This window comes from Eschrichtius robustus, chromosome 6 (assembly GCF_028021215.1).
Source record: "Eschrichtius robustus isolate mEscRob2 chromosome 6, mEscRob2.pri, whole genome shotgun sequence".
Lineage (NCBI taxonomy): Eukaryota > Metazoa > Chordata > Mammalia > Artiodactyla > Eschrichtiidae > Eschrichtius > Eschrichtius robustus.
In genome coordinates, this window is record NC_090829.1 from 135,805,633 (window position 1) to 135,831,920 (window position 26,288).

The 26,288-nt window shown below is 42.6% G+C and overlaps 2 protein-coding genes across 4 annotated transcripts in view; one reads left to right on the top strand and one right to left on the bottom strand.

Annotated features, from left to right (window-relative positions):
- IFNGR2 (interferon gamma receptor 2) overlaps positions 1–7,111 on the top strand; it is a 34,472-nt gene extending 27,361 nt beyond the window's left edge. Inside the window, exons 5-7 of the mRNA XM_068546991.1 lie at positions 2,603–2,762; positions 3,150–3,307; positions 6,430–7,111. Of these exons, the coding sequence (XP_068403092.1) occupies positions 2,603–2,762; positions 3,150–3,307; positions 6,430–6,612 (501 nt within the window). The 3' untranslated portion in view covers positions 6,613–7,111. The remainder of the gene's footprint in view (positions 1–2,602; positions 2,763–3,149; positions 3,308–6,429) is intronic.
- A 14,689-nt stretch (positions 7,112–21,800) lies between these two features.
- Positions 21,801–26,288, bottom strand: part of TMEM50B (transmembrane protein 50B) — a 35,801-nt gene continuing 31,313 nt past the window's right edge. For all 3 annotated transcript variants that reach the window (XM_068546992.1, XM_068546993.1, XM_068546994.1), the window contains one exon: positions 21,801–23,247. In XM_068546992.1, the coding sequence (XP_068403093.1) occupies positions 23,202–23,247 (46 nt within the window). In that variant the 3' untranslated portion in view covers positions 21,801–23,201. The remainder of the gene's footprint in view (positions 23,248–26,288) is intronic.

Consider the following 26,288-nt stretch of genomic DNA (forward strand, 5'->3'; position numbering starts at 1 on the left):
AAATGCCGAGGTCAAGGTCTGGTCAACTGGAATAGAGAAGGCCTGGAAAAATCCAGAAGGGTTTCCCCTTTCTCCCTTTCAGCCAGAGCATCTATACTTTGGACTTTCATGAACAAAAGATTCTGGGGCTAAAGTAACTCTGAAAGCCACCTGTATGATCTCCATTCCGGCTGTGAGTCTGTATGTCAGGGGTCCCCAAGACCAACCCCTAGATTTGCTCGAAGGATGCGTGGGACTCAGTGTATAGGTGTACTCAAGGCTGTGATTTATTCCAGAGAAAAGACACAAAACAAACAAAGCAAACAAGCAAAGGGAAGAGGCACATGGGGCAAAGTCTAAAGGAATCCAGGCATAAGCTTCCCTGAGTCTTCCCCTGGAAGTCACCCAGGACACACTTAACAACAAGAGTGACGTGACAGCATGTGTGAAATCTTATCTACCAGAGAAGCTCATTAGAGGCTCAGTGCCCAGGGCTTTTATTGGGGGCTGGTCACACAGGCACCCTCTGCCCAACATAGACACCAAAACTCCAGACTCCCAGAGGGAGAGCAGATGTTCAGCATAAAAAGCATTGTTTATACACTAAACCACCCTTATCAGTTAGGGAATGGTGGAAACACTCCTCAAATCCACATTCCCAGATGCCAGCCTTGGGTCAACCTTGCAAGCAAACCTTTCTAAGGACAGCAGTCTCAGGCCTGAATGGTAGCTCTTCTCTGCAGTCTGTGATTCTAACTTTTGGAATAGCCAACTGGCTCCCAGAATAAACTCAAAAAGAATGTTGTCCTTAAAATTGCTTTATGTGGCATCAGGAGTAAAAATTTTTCTCCTCTGCCATGGCAGTCATCATTTCAAATAGGAGGGAAAAAAATTAAAAATCATCTCTAATCCTACTATTCAAATATAATATGATCATTTTGTATTTTTAAAAATAAGATCATGGGACTTCCCTGGCGGTCCAGCGGTTAAGACTCCGCACTTCCACTGAAGGGGGCGTGGGTTCAATCCCTGGTCGGGGAACTTAGGTCCTGCAGCGTGGCCAAAAAAATAAATAAATAATAAGATGATGTTCTATATACTGTTGAAAAATCTGCCTTTTTTCAGTCAACATACATAAGCAGCTTCACCTCCACATTCCGGAGTGTGTGTGATATTCCACCATTTCAAATGGCTATAGTGTATTCTACTGTAGTATCTCAAAATAAGAAAGCAGTCCTGGGACTTCCCTGGTTAAGAATCCGCCTGCCAATGCAGGGGACACAGGTTCGATCCCTGGTCCAGGAAGATCCCACATGCATGCCTCAGAGCTACAGAGGCCACACATCACAACTACTGAAGCCCGCACGCCTAGAGCCCATGCTCCGCAACAAGAGAAGCCACTGCAACGAGAAGCCTGCGCACCGCAGCGAAGGGTAGCCCCCGCTCGCCGCAACTAGAGAAAGCCCGCGTGCAGCAACAAAGACCCACAGCAGCCAAAAAAAAAAATAATGAAAGCAGTCCTTTATGAGAAATCCTATATTGCCGTAATATAGTATTATTTTTCTCCTTTCCCTGTGGAACAGTGACAGTTTGTCCGAGGTGAGAGTGAGGGGCCATTGACTGACCATGTGGAGGTGACAAGACCCGAGGGAGGGTAGCAGCAGGGAGGGGAGAAGGGGACAGAATCCGCTAAGAATTTGGGACCCAACTCTTTCCTGATGACATAAATCACTCAGATCATTTCGACCAAAACTATAAAAGGAGTCAGCACATTTCAGTGAAAACCAGAAGCAGATTGGGAACCAAAGGAACATTATTTCCTAGAATGACTTTTTTCCTTTATTTGTTGACTAACTTCAAGTATCTAGATGAGATTAACCATGAAATACAAAATGTTCATTTGAAAGGAGAAAATTTCGTCCTAGAAACTGGGATTTGCTAAATTCCAGCTTTGGACCCTCCATTGCTGTGATGGGGCTTCGGCTGGGCCCTCGGACCTCACAGCCAGAAACACAGCTCTAATGCCATCAGCATCTTTCTTGACGCTCCTCACCAATTTTCACATATAAAATTTGTCTGCTATAAGCATATGTGATACATATAAAATTGGTATTCTGGGGGCTTCCCTGGTGGCGCAGTGGTTGAGAATCTGCCTGCCAGTGCAGGGGACACGGGTTCGAGCCCTGGTCTGGGAGGATCCCACGTGCCGCGGAGCAACCGGGCCCGTGAGCCACAACTACTGAGCCTGCGCGTCTGGAGCCTGTGCCCCGCAACAAGAGAGGCCGCGACGGTGAGAGGCCCGCGCGCCGCGATGAAGAGTGGCCCCCGCTCGCCGCAACTGGAGAAAGCCCTCGCGCAGAGACGAAGACCCAACACAGCCAAAAGTAAATTACTGCATTAAAATTTAGAAAAAAAGAAACCGATTCCATGTTACTCAACAATAAATAACATTTTTTAAAAACAATCTTAAACTTGGCATTCTGTTTCTTTAGAAACAGAATTACCTTCTTCTTTGGTTATTGTGTTCAGTGTGGATTTGAGGAAACGTTGGAGAAGATGGAAGGGGCTTGACCATGCCTATGTGGGTAATGTTCAGGTGTGGTTCTTGGTGTTTTTTACGTAGGTGACACGCCCTTTCAGGAGCAACTTCATCACGCTGAATGATTTAAAACCCTTAAGAGTATACTGTTTCCAAGTCAAGGCAGAACTGCTTTTGGCAAAAGAAAACATCTCTAGACCTGGGCGTTTAAGCAACATATCTTGCTCCGAAACAACAGTGGATGGTAATGTACGCTTTCTTAAGTCCTTTCTGAGCTGGGAACAGAACACTCCTAAAATAGTGCAATCAGGGATTGCTTATTAGGTGAAGGGCAGTGAGAATGGGGAGACCCAGAGAGAAGGGGCTAGGACAGCACTTCACTGTAGAGATAACAAGCTCGTGCTGAAGTCTCCAGTAGCAAGAGCTGCCAGACAGCTAACACTTGCTTTGTTTTAGGATTGCCTTTACTAGCTATTAATTAAAGCGTACAGGGCTGGGTGGAGGAGGGGCAGTATCCATCCAGTTTACTGGGACATGAACTCTGTTTATTGCAGTGGTGGGTGAGAAATTACCCGATGTTTGTGTCGTGTGTAGGATGGTCATCTTGTTCACTTTTATGTCACCTCTTTAGCCTCTACCAAGCTTCAACAAGTCATCCTGATCTCTATGGGAACCTTCTTGTTGCTGTCAGTGGTGGTAGGGGCCTGTCTCTTCCTGGTCCTGAAATACAGAGGCCTGGTTAAATACTGGTTTCACTCTCCACCAAGCATCCCATCACAAATAGAAGAGGTATGTGTGTACACATCTAAAAGGGTGACGTGTCAGCCTTTCATGCCCCGCTGGTAACACCTGAGAGTAGAGCAGTGGACAAAGCCACGAGACAGAGATTTGAGTTAAAAGCAGCACTTGGTTATTTGGACACCCATGTTCATAGCAGCATTATTCACAATGGCCAAAAGGTAGAAACAACCCAAGTGTCCATCGACAGATGAATGTATAAATAAAATGTGGTGGGAGTTCCCTGGCGGTCCAGTGGTTACGACTCAGCGCTTTCACTGCTCTGGCCTCGGGTTCAATCCCTGGTCGGGGAACTACGATCCTGCAAGCCACAAGGTGCAGCCAAAAAAACAAAAGAGACACGTGGTATATACATATGAATGGAATATTACTCAGCCTTAAAAAGGAAGGGAATTCTGAGACATGCTACAACATGGATGAACCTTGAGGACATTATGATAAGGGAAATAAATTAGTCACAAAAAGACAAATACTACATGATTCCACTTATATGAGGTACTTAGAGTACTCACATTCACAGAACCAGAATGTAGAATAGTGGTTGCCAGGGTCTGGAGGGAGCGAGGAAATGGGCAGTTAGTGTTTAACGGGGACAGTTTCAGTTTTGCAAAATGAAAAATGTTCTAGGGACTTCCCTGGTGGTCCAGTGGTTAAGACTCCACACTCCCAATGCAGGGGGCCCGGGTTCAATCCCTGGTCAGGGAGCTAGATCCCACATGCTGCAACTAAGACCCGGCACAGCCAAATTAATTAATTAATTAATTTAAAAGTTCTAGAGACAGATGGTGGTGCTCATTGCCCAACAATGTGAATAGACTTTACACTACTGAGCTATACACTTAAAAATGGTTAAGATGGTAAATTTTATGTTATGTGTATTTTACCACAATCAAAAACAAATTTGGGGGGCACTTCCCTGGTGGTCCAGTGGCTAAGACTCGGCACTCCCAATGCAGGGGGTCAGGGTTAAATCCCTGTTCAGGGAACTAGATCCCACATGCCGCAGCGAAGATCCCACATGCCGCAACTAAGACCCGGCACAGCCAAATACATTAATTAATTAATTAGTTAAATAAAGTAAAAAAACATTTTTTTTTAATTTTTTTAATGGCACGAGGTTGGCCAAAAGGTGGCCTGGTCTGGCCCGGCCAGGAGATCGGCCGCAGTAGGTCCCACTGGAGACAACACGACAGTCCCGGGCTTTTGGAGCCTGGCTGGAGGGGACACGGACCAGTGGGGACAGCAGCCGAGAGCATGAGCTTTGGGTCAGACAGCGTGCAGGCAGGAGGGCTCTAGAGTAAACACACCCAGAGCCGTGAGCTCAAAGCCTTGCACGCCGAGTACACAGGGGATGTTACTAGTATTTTAAAGGATTTAAGAAAGAAAAGTGGAGTGGGTAGGTCTTACGGAAAGTCTTGTTTTCCTGCCCAGCTCCAGTGACCCCCTGAGGCTCTGCGAGGGAACCCAGGCCCTGTGAGGAGACAGCCGGGACATTCTTGGGATTAGAAACTAGCTGATAGAAGAATATTTAGAACTATTTGCTTCTGGAGGTTTATCATTCTTCAGTAAAATCAGGGTAAAAGTACTGGAAACAGGACCTTATTATGTTGTTATATCTAGTCTGTAAAGACAGAGTGGTGCTTCTAGAAAGAGCTATAGTCACTTGTTTTCCTTCCTCTGTCTTGAAGTGTTTAAAGTACACAGACGTTATGCGAAACACATGTTAAATTCCCTACTGGAACCTCCATACAAATGCTGCAGGATTCCACTTCTATCAAGAATCTAAAAAGAATAATAGTCAAACTCATAGAAGCAGAGAGTAGCACAGTGATTACCAGGGGCCGGGTGGCCGGGGGAGCGGGGAGTTGCTTTCAAATGGTATAAAGTTTCAGTTATGCAAGATGAATAAGTTCTGGTTTCTGCTGTACAACATTGTGCCTGTAGGTAGTACTGTGTTGTGCACTTAAAACTGTGTGAAGAAGGTAGAACTCATGTTAGGTGTTCTTAACCACACACACAAAAAAACAACAACCTTCCCTGGTTAATACTGTCACAACGTAACAGCTCTCAACTCAGAATTTTACTTGCATCAGTAATTTCTGTCTCGGGACTTCCCTGGTGGTCCAGTGGTTAAGGCTCCCAGCTTCCACTGCAGGGGGCACAGGTTCAATCCCTGGTCAGGGAACTAAGATCCCGCATGCCACGTGGCACAGCCAAAAAATTTAAAAAACAAACAAACAAACAAACAAATAACTGTCTCACAGAACTAGCAGCAGGACCCTCGTAAGTGAATTTACTACTAGTTGTTCCTTTGGTGCTTGGATCTAAAACATAAAGTCTTTCGGTTCACTTTTCTGGGAAAGTGTGAAAAGTCTATATCAAAGGTCACTGAAGTTACATGAATCAGGTTTCACTTATATTTTTGAGGTTTCACAAGTGCACGTGATTCGTGGTCGTTCGTCTTCTCATCAGCCAGCTCTAAGCTGACTGTATTTCAGTATCTTTCAGCATTTCCAAGAGCCAGGCAGTCGGTTCTTGGTAACTTGGTAATTGATGGCTAAGCCCAGAGCCGAGGCAGGAGGGCCAGGGCGAGTTAAGGCCTGTGGACCAGCACTTTGCCTTGAGGACCTGCGCTTTCTGATTCGCCCAGGGCTGCATAGTGCAGATCCTCTGCACCCCGTGTGTTGTGTGAAGTAGAACCAACCAGTGGATGGAGTGGCTGAGAAAAATGCTCGTGATCTTTCCCTCTTTGCCCCCATGGTAGTTGAACGAGAGGCTCCGTTTCCTCCTTCCCTGAAAAGTTAGAATTCCAGAGACATTTTAGGATTAATAATCCACAAGCCCTCATCCAGTGCAGCAAGTCAGAACTTGCTTTTCCTGAGTTACGCCCTTTCATGCTCTCAGAGTATTCCCTGGGTTGGCCCTTGGATTCGTGTGAGTTATTGAGATGAGGGGTGAATGGGGGTTCCGGTTTTAGAAGTTGCTTCGTTGGTGGACAGAATTGGAAGTTATACCTGAATGAAGTAGGATTATGCCAACTGAAACTGAAGTATGAAGGTCTGGTATTTGGAACTGATAAACAAATTATGATAATGGTGTCCAACCTTTTCAAGTATTTAAAGGATCCAGCTCAGCCCATCTTAGACGCCTTGGACAAGGACAGCTCGCCAAAGGATGATGCCTGGGACTCTGTGTCCGTCGTGTCGTTTCCAGAGAATAAGCAAGAAGACATTCGCCAAAGCACTTTGAACCAAAGCACCGATCCAAGCCACCAGCCCGTGGAAGGAGGCCCCTGAGGCAGTGAAGCTGCGGATGTGCCTTTCCGGACGTGACGGAGCCCCCTACTCCTTATTCCTGTCGTGAAGAGACCCGGGGGTGCCTGGGGAGAGGTCGTGGGTCCCGTGGGAGAGGAAAACTTACTTTTTTTCAACTAAGAATTTCCTAAATCCTACAAGTTTCTAGACCGATTCTACATACCAAAAAAATTAAGGTTTCTCTTAAACACTAAAAAGGCCCATAATTATTTGTTAGCAAAATGGCTGTGGCACCCCTCTGATATTTTGTACATTGTGGGTGGGGCCAGGCGGTCAGGAGACGGGGTCCTCTCCTGGCTATGGCAAGGAGCTTGGGCCCCTCGGGCAGGTCACCTAACCTGTCCCAGCCTATCCCAACAAGGGACACTGAGTGTCCTGGCTTAAAATGTGATGAATCCTGTAAATAGTTTCCTATTAATTTAAGGGTCACTTTTTTTTTTTCAAGCTAGAAATAAAAGACTGTATAGTTAACTTTTTAAAAGTCTGTGAAGTTTTTCCTCTTCACCTTCTTTATTTTGGTCTATTTGCTGCAAAGTTTCAACTTTTAAAAATGACTATATCTAAATTTTTGTTTTCTTAAATAACACCCAGTAGAGCTACCCAGAGGCCTCATGGTCACGCAGAAAGAAGTTTTGACCTGTGTCACTTGATTCCTTGAAAAGTTAGGAAGGGGATTCTCAGAAGCTGCCTCAGCGCTGCATTTGTACGTGATGTGTCACATGTGCTGAGCAAGGCATGGAAAGAGAATTAGGCAATGGGCAATAGTGATAGCCACTGGGCCTGCAAGTCCTCTGACGATGCAAGTATTGATGCGTTATTTTGTTCAGGGGATATTAATTAAAAATCCATTTATATGGGGGCTTCCCTGGTGGTCCAGTGGTTAACACTCCATGCTCCCAATTCAGGGGGCCTGGGTTCGATCCCTGGTCAGGGAACTTCATCCCACATCCCGCAACTAAAAGATCCTGCGTGCCACAACTGAGACCTGGCACAGCCAAATAAATAAATAAATAAATAAAAGAAAATATATTCTTAAAAAAAAAAAAATCCATATATATGACTCTTAAGGTTTAGGAAATGGACGCGTAGCTTCACTCCTCCCCTCCAACACACACACAAAGTGACATGTTGCCATAAGGTTGCTTAGAGAAAGAAGCCCCTACTGGCAGCCTAACCTTGACAGTGGGAAGAGGCGATGCTGACAGGAGGTATCTGAAGCTTCCAGCACTGGTCGATGGAACCACCTTCTCTGTCTCCGTTGGGGCCCTGTGCCTCTGGTGAGGAATTGGCTCTTGGACTGACTTTCTAACCAATCACTGTGCACCCTTCCATCCAGGGTGACAAGAGAGAAAAGGACACCCACCCACCCCAGGCGAGTCCCCTTGTGAGATGTCTATTGATTAGGTGCCCCTTGAGTTGGGACAGGTTTGGAGAAAGAGTTAGTAGAGGGAAACGGTAAAGACCTCCCTCAAATCATTTAGGAAATGTAAGATAGAAGAGTTTCCTCTGTTGGGCCACACGAAGCAGCCCAGTGAGGAGAGGAGGACACGTATACAGCAGGAAGAGAACCGCTTAAGAGTTTGAACCCAGCAGAAAGGGGGACAGATCAGCTCTGTTAGGAATAAGCTTTTCTGTGCCACCCTCCATAGAAGGAGGTGCCAGCTAGTCGGGGGCAAGCAGGCTGGCCATGGGGACCAGATTCTGATAAGGCTGAACTGGATTCGGGGCAGAATCAGTCCAGTGTCCTGGGGCAGACTGGGGTTCAGGCCCAGAAAGGCCCTTCTTAATTGCAGGCAGCAGCTTCAGTGAGTGACGACAGACTCAGAGCCCAAGCCCAGGGCCAGCGCTATTTCCAGGTGCCACTCAGGGGCCAAACTCTACAAGGTTATTGCTTTATATGGGAGGGGCTACACTGACACCCAACTGGGTTCACCAAGCGTCCAACCGTGCTTCTCTCGGGCCCGCGCCATCCTTCCTCAGTAAGCATCCCCAGGAGGCATGGGGCTGGCCTGTTATCCAGCCCCAGGGAGAAAGGACAGGAATTATTTAAGATACTCCTTTTTAATAGTATTTTCCACAAAGAAACACCTGGTTCTACTTTGTCAAATAAATGACTAAGCAATGGGATTAATACTTACACTAACTTGGGACATTAATTTCTAATCAAGCTAAGTACATAATCATGTTTGAGCTGGAAACAGTCTATAAATTACCAATAACAGGGCAAACTGCCACCCACATGCCAAATCCAGGCTGCTCCCTGTTTTTGTACAGGCTGTAAGCTAAAAATAGTTTTTACATCTTTAAATGGTTGAAAAAATCAAAAGAAGAATAATGTTTCATCACACATGAAAAGTATATGAAATTTACATTTGAGTGTCCATAAGTAAACTTTCATTGGGACCCAGCGATGCTCATTCATTTCTATATAGCCTATGGCTGCTTTTGCACTGCAAGGCAGAATTGAGTAGTTGCAGGAGATTGTTTGTTTGCCTACAAAGCCTAAAATATTTATTACCTGAACCCTTACAGAAAGAGTTTGATGACCCCTGATCTGTACAATGCAGTGTTCATTGTATAGGAGAAAACAGACTCACTTCCATTATTTAGGTTTATACAGGTACAGAAGGTCCCTACAAGACCCCATTTGATACTGAGGCTGTTTAATTCAAGGTTCATATATTATACGGGAGGAGGGGCATTTGATTCTTGCATGTATTCTATAAAGCACCTTATGGACTATGTACCCTGGATACAAGTTAGGAGTATGAAGATCAATGGAGGAAAGTAGGCCCTACATCAATAATAGGTCACCCAGAGATGATGGGTGAGTTGGATCAAGGACACTGCTAGCCCATAATGTACCGTTATGTGAATTAGATAAAGACACCCACCTTTCAAGACACTTTGATTTGTGCCACGAATTTTCTTTTTAAGTGAACATACGATCTCCTGCGCCTCACTGTGAATAGCGCCCCCTGGGGGTTCTGCAGCGCTCAGCTTGCAGACTGCAGACAACTTCAGCGCCCTGGGACGGGAAGCTCCTGGGTGAACCCCTCTTGTTCTGGACGGTGCCAAGGCCAGCAGGGCGAGGAGCTGAGGGACATGGGGGTGGAGAGGGGAGGCCCCCGGGGGAGAGTTGGAGGAGGGATAGGGTCAGAGAAGGGAGACTTTCTCCATATCTGTAGGTCACTGGCTGGTGTACTGTAACTGGAGAAACCGCTGCTGCTCTCTCACTAGAAACTACCAGCGTGGAGAACAGCACAGGTCCTAGCCCGTGATTGGGGCATCTGCCTTTGTGACTTTTATTTCATTTACCATCACTTATCTCTGTCCATAGTGTTTTTTAAAAGTCTGCATAGTCACTAGTTATGCTGCTTTTAACTACTGGGAAACAACCGTATATCCCTAAGGTGCCCCAGGGCCTTCCAAAATAACTTTGCTTTATGGCAGAAAGCCTGTATTTTAGGCGAGAACATCCTAAACCGTCCCAACTGTTTGGTGAGAGTACGAATCCACACAGGCATCTTCCCGTGGAGCAGTCAGACCTCCTGCACCTCAATGTGCTCACAGGCTCTCCTAAGAAGCAACAGCTCTCTGATGGGGATACAGTAAAAGTGACCTCTTCCTCCTTGCTTCCGGTTTGTGGGGAGGGAAGATGGCCAGCTGCCTCGGGAGGGCACAGAAGCTGGTCAGAGTGGATACTTGGAGCAGCACTTGGCTCAGGGGAGGGATCTGGTCAGTGCCATTCGCCGACACTCTAGGAAGACTGAGATGCCACCTAAAATTTCATCCCGATAATGAAATACAGGCAGGAGTGGCTTCTCCAGGCCCCCCACTTATTAAAAAAAGGGGGGAGGCAGACCCCCAGGGTTTCTTTACGTACATACCCCTAGTTAAAACATAATCACTTGCAAAAGACATTAACTACTTTTCGATTGTAATTAAATAGTGCTGTGAATAACAATTTATAATAAATATGAATTGGACTTGTTTCATTTTTACATTCAAGTGAATAGAACTATTTGATATCGTCCCTGTAGATAATAAGTGTACTTTTTGTAGTTGAGAGCATGAGAGAAGGCCTAAACCCTCCAAGAGCTGATGAGTCCAGATAGGACTCTGAGGCCCTTGCCAATGGGCAAGTAAAGGGCCTGGCATAAAATTCAATTAATCAATTAAACCGATATGCTTCTTGACTAGCTCCTTTCTGAAGTGTTGCTGTGAACCTTAGTATGACTGTATGTAACTCCAGCTACCCCAAACACTTTTCAAGTGGCCAGCCCCATGCTACAACTAAAAGATGAACACAGCACCAATAGTCAGGGCCATGTGTACGTTTGTATAGGTTGTGTACTGCACAACCCCAGGGGTGCCATTTACATACAGAGAATACAAATGTATTTGGTTCCTTTGAGACTTAGAATTTCCTCATGAAAACCTGTCAAAATTAATGGAAAGGTTTCCATGCTAACTTGCAAAATCAGTTTTAAAACTTATTATACACCAAAAAGTCACTAGTAGACTTTAGATGGTAACATGAATTTCTTTTTACTCTATGTTTTCCAGCGATTTTCTAGAGAATATTCCTTTTTATAATGAAATAATGGGAATTCCCTGGCAGTCCAGTGGTTAGGACTCCGAGCTTCCCCTGCAGGGGGCACTGGTTCGATCGCTGGTCGGGGAACTAAGATCCCACAAGCCACACAGCGCAGCCAAAATAAATAAATAAAATAAAATTTGATGAAATAATGTCACAAATTTTGTATAAAATGAAAGCTCAGTGAGTGCTCTGGTCCAAGAGACACTGGGATGGAAGAGACTGAAAACAGGCAGATTTCAGGATGAGGTTATAAACTCCCCCTCTCCCCCCACATCTGGGTTTTTCTTCAACCAGACAAGAAGCATTTATATATGTAAAGATTATAATTTGTTACACACAAATTGTATATATCCTCTGTCATATCACAGGGCCACTTTAGTTCAAGTCTACATACTGCTGTTAGTAAAACGTACAACGAACATGTTCTGTTTGACTTATTAATCAGTCTCTCTCCCCACAGGGTACTTTAATAATTATAAAGGAGAAAAATAGCTACTTTACAGTGAAGATGATACCTGGTGGGCACCACCTTGAGCATCAAGGCAGGCAAAGTTAAAATCACCAGTACTGGGACAGATGTGTGCTGGCTTTGATGTCCTGAAAACATAACCTCTGTGTTATTCCTGCCCAAACTGTATAACCAGAATCTACTCCTGATGGGACATCAGACAAACCAAACTTGAGGGGCATTCTACACAACAGCTGGTCTGCATTCTTCAAAAATACCTAGTCATGGGCTTCCCTGGCGGCACAGTGGCTAAGAATCCACCTGCCAATGCAGGGGACACAGGTTCGAGCCCTGGTCTGGGAAGATCCCACATGCCGCAGAGCAACTAAGCCCGTGGGCCACAACTACTGAGCCTGAGCTCTAGAGCTCGCAAGCCACAACTACTGAGCCCACGTGCCACAACTACTGAAGCCCGCGCGCCTAGAGCCCATGCTCCACAACAAGAGAAGCCACGACAATGAGAAGCCCACGCACTGCAACGAAGAGTAGCCCCTGCTCACCGCAACTAGAGAAAGCCCACGCGCAGCAACGAAGACCCAACACAGCCACAAAAATAAATCAATAAAATAAATAAATTTTTAAAAAAAGAGTTGGACTCTCTCATCAAGACTACAATTGCTGGTGGTGGTGTCATTCCACACATCCACAAATCTCTGGGAAGAAAGGACAACAGAAGACTGTCTAAAGGATGCCTGGATTCCTTATTATCTCAGGACTCCAAATACTCTAACAGCTGTCCAGTGTTGGTGATTCCAGTGGACTGTACCTCTGTGAAAAACACAATTTTGCCTTTTTGTAATTCTGTTTGAGAAAGTTGGAAGTTTAATTTGCTTTCCAACCAACCAAATTTCTGCATTCTAGTCTTAACCATATTTAAGTGTTACTGTGGCTTCAAAGAAGCTATTGATTCTGAAGTAGTGGGTTTTGATTGAGATTACTGTTTTTAAAAAACCGTTTGGATTTTAATTGTGATGTAGAAGTTACAGTAACAAACATTGGGTTTTGTACTGACATTATTTCCACTCCGGTGGATAAGCTCAATAAAGGGCATTATCCCCCCCAAAAATAAAATAAAACAAAATAAATTTTTAAAAATTAAAAAAAAAATTAAAACCCTATGTAAAATGACTTAAGCTGTGTTAAATCTGCTACAAAAAAAAAAAAGTACTGGCAGGTTCAAAACAAAAACCAACCGACTCCAGATTCTTTTTAAGGTGGCACGCCACCTTGTGACAAAAGGCCAAAAAGCCAACAAATGAGGAAGGAAAAACCACTGCAGGCAAAGCCACCAGGGAAAGAAGGACCCGGCTTTATTGATCACTTACTGTTTCCAGTAAGGCATTACACGAGGCATTCCCTCATGTTAATTCTCAAACCACACTTACAGAAAGACAAACAGCCTTGGGGTCACATAGCTAATAAACGGCAGTGGCAGAATTAGGGAAAAGCAAATCAACCTAAATTTATAGTCCCCCAAGAATCCCAGCTCCAACACCAGAAATCTCCAGTAACAATGCAACTGGAAATACTCTTCCTCCTCTCTCCATCCTCATCTTTCCTATTCTGCGTGTCAGGCTGGCCACTGGCTTTTCCCAAGATCACAACATCCACACCTAAGTTTCCCTCTCCTTTTAATTCCCTGCATTCTATCTATTCTTCTAAAGTCACCAGAGCAGCAGTTTCCCCAAATTTTATTTCTCAACATGTTCCAGGAGATAAATTTCCAGGATTCAAGGATGGAAAACACCACAGAACTGACACTTCCTTCCTAAAAACATACAAGACATAGTGTATAAAAAGCTCTAAGAAAAAAACTTTACAGGAAATAAAAATGTTTTAACCTAGTTCAGCCGAGGGTCTCCCAAGGTTCTCTGACCAGCGCGCACTTTTTCCTAAAGCAACACCGAGGTTCTAGGGCTGCTCGGGAAATGCTGGCTGTGAGAAGAGCAGGACTTCGCCCTCAGGAAGAAAGGGCCTGAGCTGTGATCCCGATCCATGGGCAAGTCACTTCACCTCTCCAGATAGAAGTTCCTACCTCCAATTGTGAGGATGGAATGAGACAATACACAGCACATAGAAAGTTCTCGATACAAGTTAGCAATCAGCATTGAGCAGAAAAATGACATGACGAAATAGGGCCCTCCAGTGGGAAGATTTAGCTGGTGGCAGAGTATTAAATGAGGAAAGAAATGATGGTCCATGATAGGAAGGATGATGAAAAAATGCTATGCTGAAGGAAGATAAGGTCAATCAGAGTTCTTTATAAACTGCGGTCAAACTTCATTATTTGCAAGTTCACTTACTCGATAAAACATTTATTTGTAACTCCCAAGTCAATACTCATGGCATGCCCTGGTCATTTTCGGACATGCTTCGAGTGGTAATTGAGGTCGCCTGACCCACAGATTCCCAGCTGAGGTGGAACGAGATGAAGCTCTGCCTTCTTGTTTCAGCTCTCATGCTGTAATGTGTCCTTTCCACAGGCTATTTTGTGCCACGTTTTTCACATTTTTATGTCTCGTTACTGATTTCACTGTGTAAAATGACCCCCAAGACTGGAATGGGCCTTATGGAAAAAATGCGTGAGTTAGAAGCTTCCTTCGGGCATAAGTTATAGTGCTGCTTTGAGCTCAAGCTTATGAATCAACTATAGTAAACAAGGTTTGTTGTTGTTTTTTTTTACTAGTTATCCAATACACAGTTATATTCAAGTGTCTCCAATTGTTCCAATAATATCCTTTGTAGTTTGGGGGGGGTTTCTTGTTTTGTTTTTGTTTTTTTTTAATACATCTTTATTGGAGTATAATTGCTTCACAATACCGTGTTTGTTAGTTTCTGTTGCACAACAAAGCGAATCAGCCATATGCATACACATGTCCCCATATCCCCTGCCTCTTGAGCCTCCCTCCCACCCTCACTATCCCACCCCTCTAGGTCATCGCAAAGCACAGAGCAGATCTCCCTGTGCTATGGTGCTGCTTCCCACCAGCCAACTATTTTACATTCGGTAGTGTATATGTCAATGCTACTCTCACTTTACCCCAGCCTCGCCCTCCCACCTCATGTCATCAAGTCCATTCTCTATGTCTACCTCTTTATTCCTGCCCTGCAACTAGGTTCATCAGTACCTTTCTTTTTTTAAGATTCCATATATATGCGTTAGCATACGGTATTTGTTTTTCTCTTTCTGACTTACTTCACTCTGTATGACAGACTCTAGGTCCATCCACCTCACTACAAATAACTCAATTTTGTTGCTTTTTATGGCTGAGTAATATTCCATTGTATAAATGTGCCACATCTTCTTTATCCATTCATCTGTTGATGGACACTTAGGTTGGTTCCATGACCTGGCTATTGTAAATAGTGCTGCAATGAACATTGTGGTGCATGTCTCTTTTTGAGTTATGGTTTTCTCCGGGTATATGCCCAGTAGTGGGATTGCTGGGTCATATGGTAGTTCTAGTTTTAGTTTTTTAAGGAACTTCCATTCTGTTCTCCACAGTGGCTGTATCAATTTACATTCCCACCAACAGGGCAAGAGGGTTCCCTTTTCACCACGCCCTTTCCAGCATTTATTGTTTCTAGCTTTTTTGATAATGGCCATTCTGATCAGCATGTGGTGATACCTCATGGTAGTTTTGATTTGCATTTCTCTAATAATTAGTGATGTTGAGCATCTTTTCATATGTCTCTTGGCCACCTGTATGTCTTCCTTGGTGAAATATCTATTTAGGTCTTCTGCCCATTTTTTAACTGGATTGTTTGTTTTTTTGATATTGAGCTCCATGATCTGTTTGTATATTTTGGAGATTAATCCTTTGTCTGTTGTTTCATTTGCAAATATTTTCTCCCATTCTGAGAGCTGTCCTTTTGTCTTGTTTATGGTCTCCTTTGTTGTGCAAAAGCTTTTAAGTTTAATTACGTCCCATTTGTTTATTTTTGGTTTTATTTCTGTTACTCTAGGAGGTGGGTCAAAAAAGATCTTGCTGTGGTTTACGTCAAAGAGTGTTTTTCCTATGTTTTCCTCTAAAAGTTTTATAGTGTCTGGTCTTACATTTAAGTCTAATCCATTTGGAGTTTATTTTTGTGTGTGGTGTTAGGTAGTGTTCTAATTTCATTCTTTTACATGTAGCTGTCCTGTTTTCCCAGCACCACTTATTGAAGAGGCTGTCTTTTCTCCATTGTATGTTCTTGCCTCTTTTGTCGTAAATTAGGTGCCCATATGTGCGTGGGTTTATCTCTGGGCATTCTATACTATACCATTGATCTGTATTTCTGTTTTTGTGCCAGTACCATATTGTCTCGATTACTGTAGCTTTGTGGTATTGTTTGAAGTCGGCGAGCCTGATTCCTCCAACTCCATTTTTCTTTCTCAAGATTGCTTTGGCTATTCGGGGTATTTTGTGTTTCCATACTAATTGAAAGATTTTTTGTTCTAATTCTGTGAAGAATGCCATTGGTAGTTTGATAGGGATTACATTGAATCTGTAGATTGCTTTGGGCAGTATAGTCATTTTCACAATATTGATTCTTCCAATCCAAGAACATTGTATATTTCTCCATCTGTTTATGTCATCTTTGATTTCTTTCATCAGTGTTTTATAGTTTTCTGAGTACAAGTCTTTTACCTCCTTAGGCAGGTTTATTCCTAGGTATTTTATTCTTTTTGTTCCAATGGTAAATGGGAGTGTTTCCTTAATTTCTATTTCTGATTTTTCATTGTTGGTGTATAGGAATGCCAGAGATTTCTGTGCATTGATCTTGTATCCTGCAACCTTACCAAATTCATTGATTAGTTCTAGTAGTTTTCTGGTGGCATCTTTAGGATTTTCTATGTATAGTATCACATCATCAGCAAATAATGACAGTTTTACTACTTCTCTTCCAATCTATATTCCTTTTATTTCTGTTTCTTCTCTGATTGCCATGGCTAGGACTTCCAAAACTATGTTGAATACGAGTGGCGAGAGTGGACATCCTTGTCTTGTTCCTGATCTCAGAGGAAATGCTTTCAGTTTTTGCCATTGAGTATGATGCTTGCTGTGGGTTTGTCATATATGGCCTTTATTATGTTGAGGTAGGTTCCCTCTATGCCCATTTTCTGGAGAGTTTTTATCATAAATGGGTGTTGACTTTTGTCAAAAGCTTTTTCTGCATCTATTGAGATGATCATATGGTTTTTATTCCTTAATTTGTTACTGTGGTGTATCACATTGATTGATTTGAGTATACTGAAGAATCCTTGCATCCCGGGGATAAATCCCACTAGATCATGGTGTATGATCCTTTTAATGTGCCGTTGGATTCTGTTTGCTAGTTCAGGATTTTGTTCAGGATTTTTGCATCTATGTTCAGCAGTGGTATTGGTCTATAATTTTCTTTTTTTGTTATATCTTTTTCTGGTTTTGGTATCAGGGTGATGGTGGCTTCGTAGAATGAATTTGGGAGTGTTTCTCCCTCTGCAATTTTTTGGAAGAGTTTGAGAAGGATTGGTGTTAGCTCTTCTCTAAATGTTTGATAGAATTCGCCTGTGAAACCATCTGGTCCTGGACTTTTGTTTGTTGGAAGATTTTTAATTATGGTTTCAATTTCATTACTTGTGATAGGTCTGTTTATATTTTCTAATTCTTCCTGGTTCAGCCTCGGAAAATTTTACCTTTCCAAGAATTTGTCCATTTCTTCGTGGTTGTCCATTTTATTGACATATAGTTGTTTGTAGTAGTCTCTTATAATCTGTTGTATTTCTGCAGTGTCAGTTGTGATTTCTCCTTTTTCATTTCTAATTTTATTGATTTGCATCCTCTCCCTTTTTTTCTTGATGAGTCTGGCTAAGGGTTTATCAATTTTGTTTATCTTCTCAAAGAACCAGCTTTTAGTTTTATTAATCTTTGCTACTGTTTTCTTCATTTCTATTTCATTTATTTCTGCTCTGATCTTTATGATTTCTTTCCTTCTAATGACTTTGGGTTTTCTTTGTTTTTCTCTCTCTAGTTGTTTTAAGTGTAGAGTTAGATTGTTTATTTGAGATTTTTCTTGTTTCTTGAGGTGAGATTGAATTGCTATAAACTTCCCTCTTAGAACTGCTTTTGCTGCCTCCCATAGGTTTTGGGTCATCGTGTTTTCATTGTCATTTGTTTCTATGTATTTTTTAATTTCTTCTTTGATTTCTTCAGTGATCTCTTGGTTATTTAGTAGTGCACTGTTTAGCCTCCATGTATTGTGTTTTTTACAGTTTTTTTCCTGTTATTGATTTCCAATCTCATAGCGTTGTGGTCAGAAAAGATGCTTGATATGATTTCAATTTTCTTAAATTTTCCGAGGCTTGATTTGTGACCCAAGATATGATCTATCCTGGAGAATGTTCCATGTGCACTTGAGAAGAAAGTGTATTCTGCCACTTTTGGGTGGAATGTTCTACAAATATCAATTAGATCTATCTGGTCTATTGTGTCATTTAAAGCTTGTGTTTCCTTATTTATTTTTTGTTTGGATGATCTATTGGTGTAAGTGGGTGTTAAAGTCCCCTACTATTATTGTGTTACTGTCAATTTCTCCTTTCATGGTTGTTAGCATTTGCCTTATGTATTGAGGTGCTCCTATGTTGGGTGCATAAACATTTATAATTGTTATATCTTCTTCTTGGATTGATCCTTTGATCATTATGTAGTGTCCTTCCTTATCTCTTGTGACAGTCTTTATTTTAAAGTCTATTTTATCTGATACAAGTATTGCTACTCCAGCTTTTTTATTTCCATTTTCATGGAATATCTTTTTCCGTCCCTTCACCTTCAGTCTGTATGTGTCCCTAGGTCTGAAGTGGGTCTCTTGTAGACAGCATATATATGGGTCTTGTTTTTGTATCCATTCAGCCAGTCTGTGCCTTTTGGTTGGGGCATTTAATCCATTTACATTCAAAGTTATTATCAATATGTATGTTCCTATTACCATTTTCTTAATTGTTTTGGGTTTGTTTTTGTGGGTCTTTTTCTTCTCTTGTGTTTCCCACTTAGAGAAGTTTCTTTAGCATTTGTTGTAAAGCTGGTTTGGTGGTGCTGAATTCTCTTAGCTTTTGTTTGAAAAGCTTTTGACTTCTCTGTTGAATCTGAATGAGATCCTTGCTGGGTAGAATACTCTTGGTTGTAGGTTTTTCTCTATCATCACTTTAAGTATATCCTGCCACTCCCTTCTGGCCTGCAGAGTTTCCACTGAAAAATCAGCTGATAACCTTATGGGGATTCCTTTGTATGTTATTTTTTGTTTTTCCCTTGCTGCTTTTATAAATTTATTTATTTATTTATTTTTGCTGTGTTCTGTCTTCGTTTCAGTGTGAGGGCTTTCTCTAGTTGCGGCGAGTGGGGGCCACTCTTCATCGTGGTGCGCGGGCCTCTCACTATCGCGGCCTCTCTTGTTGCAGAGCACAGGCTCCAGACGCGCAGGCTCAGTAGTTGTGGCTTACGGGCCCAGTTGCTCCGCATGTGGGATCTTCCCAGACCAGGTCTTGAACCCGTGTCCCCTGCATTGGCAGGCAGATTCTCAACCACTGCACCACCAGGGAAGCCCTCCCTTGCTGCTTTTAATATATTTTCTTTGAATTTAATTTTTGTTAGTTTGATTAATATGTGTCTAGGTGTGTTTTTCTTGGGGCTTACCCTGTATGGGACTCTCTGTGCTTCCTGGACTTGGGTGAGTATTTCCTTACCCATATTAGGGAAGTTTTCCACTATAATCTCTTTAAATATTTTCTCAGACCCTTTCTTTTTCTCTTCTTCTTCTGGGACCCCTATAACTCAAATGTTGGTGCGTTTAGTGTTGTCCCAGAGGTCTCTGAGATTGTCTTCAATTCTTTTCATTCTTTTTTCTTTATTTTGCTCCTCAGCAGTTATTTCCACCATTTTGTCTTCCAGCTCACTTATTCGTTCTGCCTCCGTTATTCTGTTATTGATTCCTTCTAGTGTATTTTTCATTTCAGTTATTGTGTTGTTCATCTCTGTTTGTTTGTTCTTAAGTTCTTCTAGATCTTTGCTAAACATTTCTTGTACTTTCTCAATCCACGCTTCCATTCTATTTCCAAGATTCTGGATCATCTGTACTATCATTAGTCTGAATTCTTTTTCAGGTTGATTGCCTATTTCCTCTTCATTTATTTGGTCTTGTAGGTTTTTACCTTGCTCCTTCATCTGTGGCACTTTTTTTTGCCATCTCAATTTTTTTTTAATGTGTGGGATTGTGTTCCTGTCTTACTGGTTGTTTGGCCTGAGGCTTCCAACACTGGGGTTTGTAGGCTATTGGGTAGAGCTGGGTCTTGGTGCTGAGATGAGGAACTCCTTGAGACTGCACTCCGATGAATATTCCCTCGGGCCTGAGGTTCTCTGTTAGTCCAGTGGTTTGGACTCGGAGCTCCCACTGCAGGAGCTTAGGCCTGACCCTGGGCTCGTGAACCAAGATCCCACAAGCCACCTGGGGCAGCAAAAAGAAAACGAAGTAAAAAATAAAATAGACTAGGAAACTAACAGATATTTTAGGAAGAATATAAAAATAAAAATATAGATGAATCAACAACTGGAAGGTATATCAGTACTACAATAGTAAAAAAGAGGAGGGAAAAGAAAAAAAAAACGGGGGAAAAGGCCTTGGCTGTGGAGGGCGGGGCGTAAGCAAGGGCGAGGTTTGGGTGGTGGGTGGGGCCAATGCTCAGGACCCACAGGGCTGGAAAAGGCCCTGGGGGCTGGGGGGGTGGGCTTAGGCTCAGCGAACAGAAGGGGCCCAGGTGTGCCCCCCACCCCTGGTCTCAGATGGCGGGGGCCCTCACCTGGGAGCCCAGCAAGCTTTCTGGGCCTGAGTGGGCGGGGCAATTGCCCTCTGCTCCTCTCCTGCTCCTCCTGGAGGGCCCCTCCCCCCTGCCTCTCCTTAACTCCCCTCAGCCTCCTTCCTATGCCCCCAGGACAAATGTGGCAGGGGAGTGGAGGGGGCTTTGGAGGGCAGGGGACTGGCCTGGGAGCTCAGCGGGCTCCCAGGGCCCGAGTGAGTGGGGCAAATGCCCTCCACTCCTCCCAGAGGGTCCCTCCTGCCTACCTCTCCCTACCTCCCCTGAACTCCTCAAAAAAATTGAGATGGCAAAAAAAAGTGCCACAGATGAAGGAGCAAGGTAAAAACCTACAAGACCAAATAAATGAAGAGGAAATAGGCAATCAACCTGAAAAAGAATTCAGAGTAATGATAGTAAAGACGATCCAGAATCTTGGAAATAGAATGGAAGCGTGGATTGAGAAAATACAAGAAATGTTTAGCAAAGATCTAGAAGAACTTAAGAACAAACAAACAGAGATGAACAACACAATAATGGATCCTGTCTGGCCTCCACTTCTCCTCCCCCTTCTGTCCCCCCACGTCCTATCGGTTCACTTGGGGGTCCCTCCCATCTCCTTGGGCATCAGGGTCCCCCACCAGAGGCCAGTAGGCACCCTAGTTGTGGGGAGATGCTAACTCAGCATCTTCCCACACCGCCATCTTGACTCTGCCCCAGGAGACCTTTATATTAAGGGAATCACATGTATCTTTAAATGATTACAAAGGACTCTATTCTAACTTACAATGTCTGATAGGAGTGGATACTAACATTATCTTTTTTTTTTTTTTTAATGAGGAAACAAACAGGGAAATTAAGTGATTTGCTCACAATTAAAAAACAAATTTGTGACAGAGTCAAAAATAGAAAAAACAGCCACTAGGCCTTCTGGACGGCCTTCATTAGCCTTCACATTAGCATTTCACAAATCTGAGTATAATATAGTTCTCCTGGGAATTTCCTGCTGGTCCAGTGGTTAGGACTCCGTGCTTTCACTGCCGAGGGCCCAGGTTCGATCCCTGGTCAGGGAGCTAGGATCCCACAAGCCGCATGGCATGCTCCACTCCCCAAAAATATATATATATATATTTCTCTTTATTTTATAAAGGGAAACTGCTTCTTTGACCAGGTCCACTTGAGTAACTGCAAAATGAACAGCCAACCCAGTTTTATAGTTCATTTTCTCCAACAGATTTAACAATACTAGAATGTGTGAGAAGTAATATTTATTGCAAGAGGTTAGAAGGGAGTGGAAACAAGTAATCAGTTTTAAAATTTGTTGGAAGCAAGACACAGTTTTTTTGAGGAAAAACAACAAAGAAAGAAGTAATTAAACAAGATGGTATCTAGACAAAGGCACAGCATTCCACAACTGCTTCATACTCTGTGCACAGGAGATCCTCAGAGAGGAGAGACATTAAGCAAAATAAGGCTTATATTAGAAGCTGCATACAATACCACTGATATTATTCTGTCTTACAACAAAAGGCTCTAGAAAAATCCCCCTGGAGGAAAAAAGTGCAACACAAAACCTGTATAACAAAGGAAAGCAAAAGTAGAAATAAAGACCCAACTAGCCCTCTGAAATCTCTCACGGGAATACACTCAGTGCAAATACAGTATTTCAAACTCAGCAAAAGAAGTTTCTGACTGGAGTAAGAACTTTCAGGTTAAAGATGTATTCTGCAAGAAGAGTTCACCTAAAGCTTGAGAGCTAGAGCAAAAAGAGACTTGCAGTCAGTAACTGAGTGGATGAAACGCCTAATTTTTCACTAGGTCATAATAATCCCCTTTGGGAAGAAGTGCTTTATCTTGAAACTAATTATTCCACTTTTTTTTATATGGTTCATGCTTTTAAGCTGCAGTTGTCTCAAACTTGCTTGATATAGAATTTTGCAATGTCAGATAATAGTAGGCTGTCAAAAGAGAACCATTTAAGCTGCTTTTGTAAGAAGCATGTTGCTGAGCTGCCTTACAGTCTTCTTACATCAACCATATAAAACTGAGCTTATCTGATCATGTATTAACCCTTCTCAAATAAAGTCATATGAGAGGAATTGTTTTTAAAAGAGGCTTTCAAACTAGTCCTTCAGGCATTTTTAAAAATCTTCGTATAAAAGTCCACTTTATACATAAGAACAAACATTTTTCCTTTAAAAAAGAATCTCATTTTTAAGCCAAAATAAATTACAACTTGCTGATATACCTTTTTTAATGGCTCAGTGCTTATTTCAGATATATGGAGCTGTATTTTTTGCACATTTTGAAAATTAGAGATACTGAGACAAAGTAGTTAACTCTACAATTAGATGATGATACAACCCTGGCTCAGGGAACAGATTAAGCTCTAAGTCTTCAAGAATAAAAAAACCGACACAGATCATCTGATCTATATAGTCTTATACTATGTACATATTAACAATCTATGCAATGAAAAAAAAAGGACAGAAATTTCATAAAACTATTTCAAAACTCAGAGCATAAAAGTGTAAAGAAACAAAACATTTAATGTACAATCTATTCCATTTGGCAATGTGTAAATTATATTGAGAGATAAAAACTTATCTACAAATAGAATATAACAAAAGGAAAATGTGATGTGAGAAGTGATCTCAGGTCCATAGCTCTTCAGTTCTTCCAAATTTATAGATCAGAGTGCTAGAAAGATATTAAAATAAATCATGAGGTAAAATCACATAGAAACGCAAAAGAGAATTTATTTTCTAAATATGCTTTGATGGGTACCTCACTGATCCCTTTGTATCAATTTCTAAAATTAAAGATTGTGGTGGTGTTGGTCTGAATTTGCTTGTTTTATAAACCAGTTTGTTGACCTTGATGGTTGAGCTTAACTGAATATCTTTTCTTAAAGCCTGAAGTTACTAGATAGGTCACTTGTAAGGAAAGGGGGCATTTCTCATAGCAGCCGGCATTAGGGCCACTCACATCTCTACGATCCTACAATGTCTGAGCTACAAACACTGAAGCATCCTAACAGACCATGTTGAAATTCTTCGTTCAGTTAACAAATAATTACCGTACAGAGTACTGGCTGGGCACCAGGCCCCTAGCTAAGCACTGGGAATGTGACCGTGAGTCAAAACAAGACAAACGTGCTCACCAATGGGAGACAATCAAATTCCAACTCAATGACACACATGGTACCAAGAGAGGGAAATATAAGGATCTGACCTAGTTAGAGGTCAAGAAGGTTTTCCTGAGGAAGTAGTGACTGAACTGAGATCTAAGAGTGGGAATTATCTCAGCAAGGTATAAGGGAAGAAGGAGCGGGGCAGAGAGATGGGACACTCTGGCAACATGAGTTTGAGTCGTGGGTACGCTGGAGGTGGTAGATTTGAAATGTCAGCCACCCAAGAGGGGATAAGTAAGAATCTGGATATGTGGTTTAGACGTGGAGATAGACAGCTGTGACTCACTGGCATACAGGCAATAACTGAAGTCCCAAGCAAAAAGGACCTCACCTAGAGAAAGAACGAGTTGAGAAGAGGCTTAGAACAGAACCTTAAGAAACTTCAAGTTAGCGGCCAGAGGGTGGAGGATCAGCCTGCAAAGGAAACAGAGGAAGAGTGGCCGGAGAAGTAGGAGTGCACTCTGGTGCCTAGAAAAGGCCTGGCACACAGGAAGCACACAGCTGGCTGGATAACTTGCCGGCCTCTGGGCAGAGCGCATCGCTGATGCAGTAGTCACTGCCCACGTGAGCACAGGCCTTTACGCATACAAGGTTTCTGTTCATCCAACTGTCATTTATATAGACTCCTCTACCACTATAAAGGGCTGAATCTGAATTTAAATTTGATCTCTCAACAGTGCCTAAGGCATCTTCATGAAAATTCACTGTATTCCCAGAAGGCTGTCAGTCACATGCCAAGAAATACAATCACAAGACCGCAGAAACTGTCGAACATCTTTCAAAACCAAGAGTGTCCAGGGGCTTCCCTGGTGGCGCAGTGGTTGAGAATCTGCCTGCCAATGCAGGGGACACGGGTTCGAGCCCTGGTCTGGGAAGATCCCACATGCCGCGGAGCAACTAGGCCCGTGAGCCACAACTACTGAGCCTGCGTGTCTGGAGCCTGTGCTCCGCAACAGGAGAGGCCGCGACAGTGAGAGGCCCACGCATTGCGATGAAGAGTGGCCCCCGCTTGCCGCAACTAGAGAAAGCCCTCGCACAGAAACAAAGACCCAACACAGCCAAAAATAAATAATAAGTAAATAATAAATAAATTTTAAAAAAAAAGAGTGTCCAGGCCACAGTGCAATAAGAGGGAACCCAGGCAGGGCAAAGCGGTCTCCCTGAGTTGAGGAAACAGAGTTGAGAGTTCAGGGAGGCCAAGCGGCTGGAGTGTGCAAGGCGGGGTACAGACAGCTAGAGAGGGGGAGCCCAGGAGATCGGTAGGGGGTTCCCCTTGAGGCTTCTGCCAAGTGCTGACAGCAGATGCATGTGAGGAAACTACCCAAGAAAAGGGCAGGAATCACTGGAAAGAACAATTCCCAAAGCTCCCACAGGGCTGGGAAGACTTCAGAATCTCACAGCAGAGTGGAAAACCTCAGACTACATGGAGAATCAGGAAGAATACTCAAAAGTGTACTGCCTTAGTAAGGGGGACATATTAATCCCAGACTAAAGCTGCTTTGGTCCTGCCTAACGGAGCTTAAAAGCAAGATTCGAAAGGACTGAACTGTTTCCAAGTGACTGAGCTGCATCCAGAACAAAGTTCAAAAGCATTTAGAGGAATACCAAAAAGTCCAGCCCCCAATCAGCTTCATGCAAAGAAGCAAACAGGGGAAAAGGGATCCAGAATGAAAAAAATAAATAGAAATAATCAATAGGAACAGACTAAGAATTGACACAATTAGACAAGGACACTGAAATAGTTATAAACATACTTCACATGTTCAAGAAGGCAGAGGAAAGCATAAGTATGTTAGAGAGAGATGTGGAAATTGTTTAAAAAAAAAATCAAGTTAACAGAGATGAAAACTGCAATGTCTAAGATGAAAAACATACTGGATGGGAGTAATAGCAGATTAGACATGACAGAGGTAGAGATTAGTGAACTTAAAGATATAACAACCTTTAACTATCCCAAATGAAATACAGAGAGAAAACAAGAAAAGAGAATAGTTGATGGAGCGATGGGGTAAGAGTAGGGGTGGAGAGGTAGGGCAAAAAAAAGCATGAAAAGAACTAAGCACCAGTGAGCTCTGGGATGACTTCCCACAGCCTAATATACATGTAATTGGAAGCCAGAAGGGCAGGGTGGACAGAAAAAAATATTTGAAGAAATAATGTCTGAAAAGATTCCCAATTTGATGAAAACTATAAATCCACAGATCCAAGAAACTCAATGAACCCCAAACAGAAGAAATATGAAGAAAACTACACCACAGCACATCAAAATCAAATTGCTTAAAATCAATGACAAAAACAAACTTCTTCAAGGCTTAGATTTTAATGCTTTTGTGTGAGGGGTATGGGGTAAGGGATGTAATTTTATAAATGATGCCTAAAATACCTATCTTTACACTAAAAGACATTTCATTCTGAAAAGCAAAGGTTACAGGGCTTCATTTTGGAAACTTTTTCGAAGATTGCCCCTAAAAAATACTTTTGATATTCTTTTATTTTTATACTTACTTTAAGTTATCTTAAAAACTTAATACAAAATCCAATTCACCAA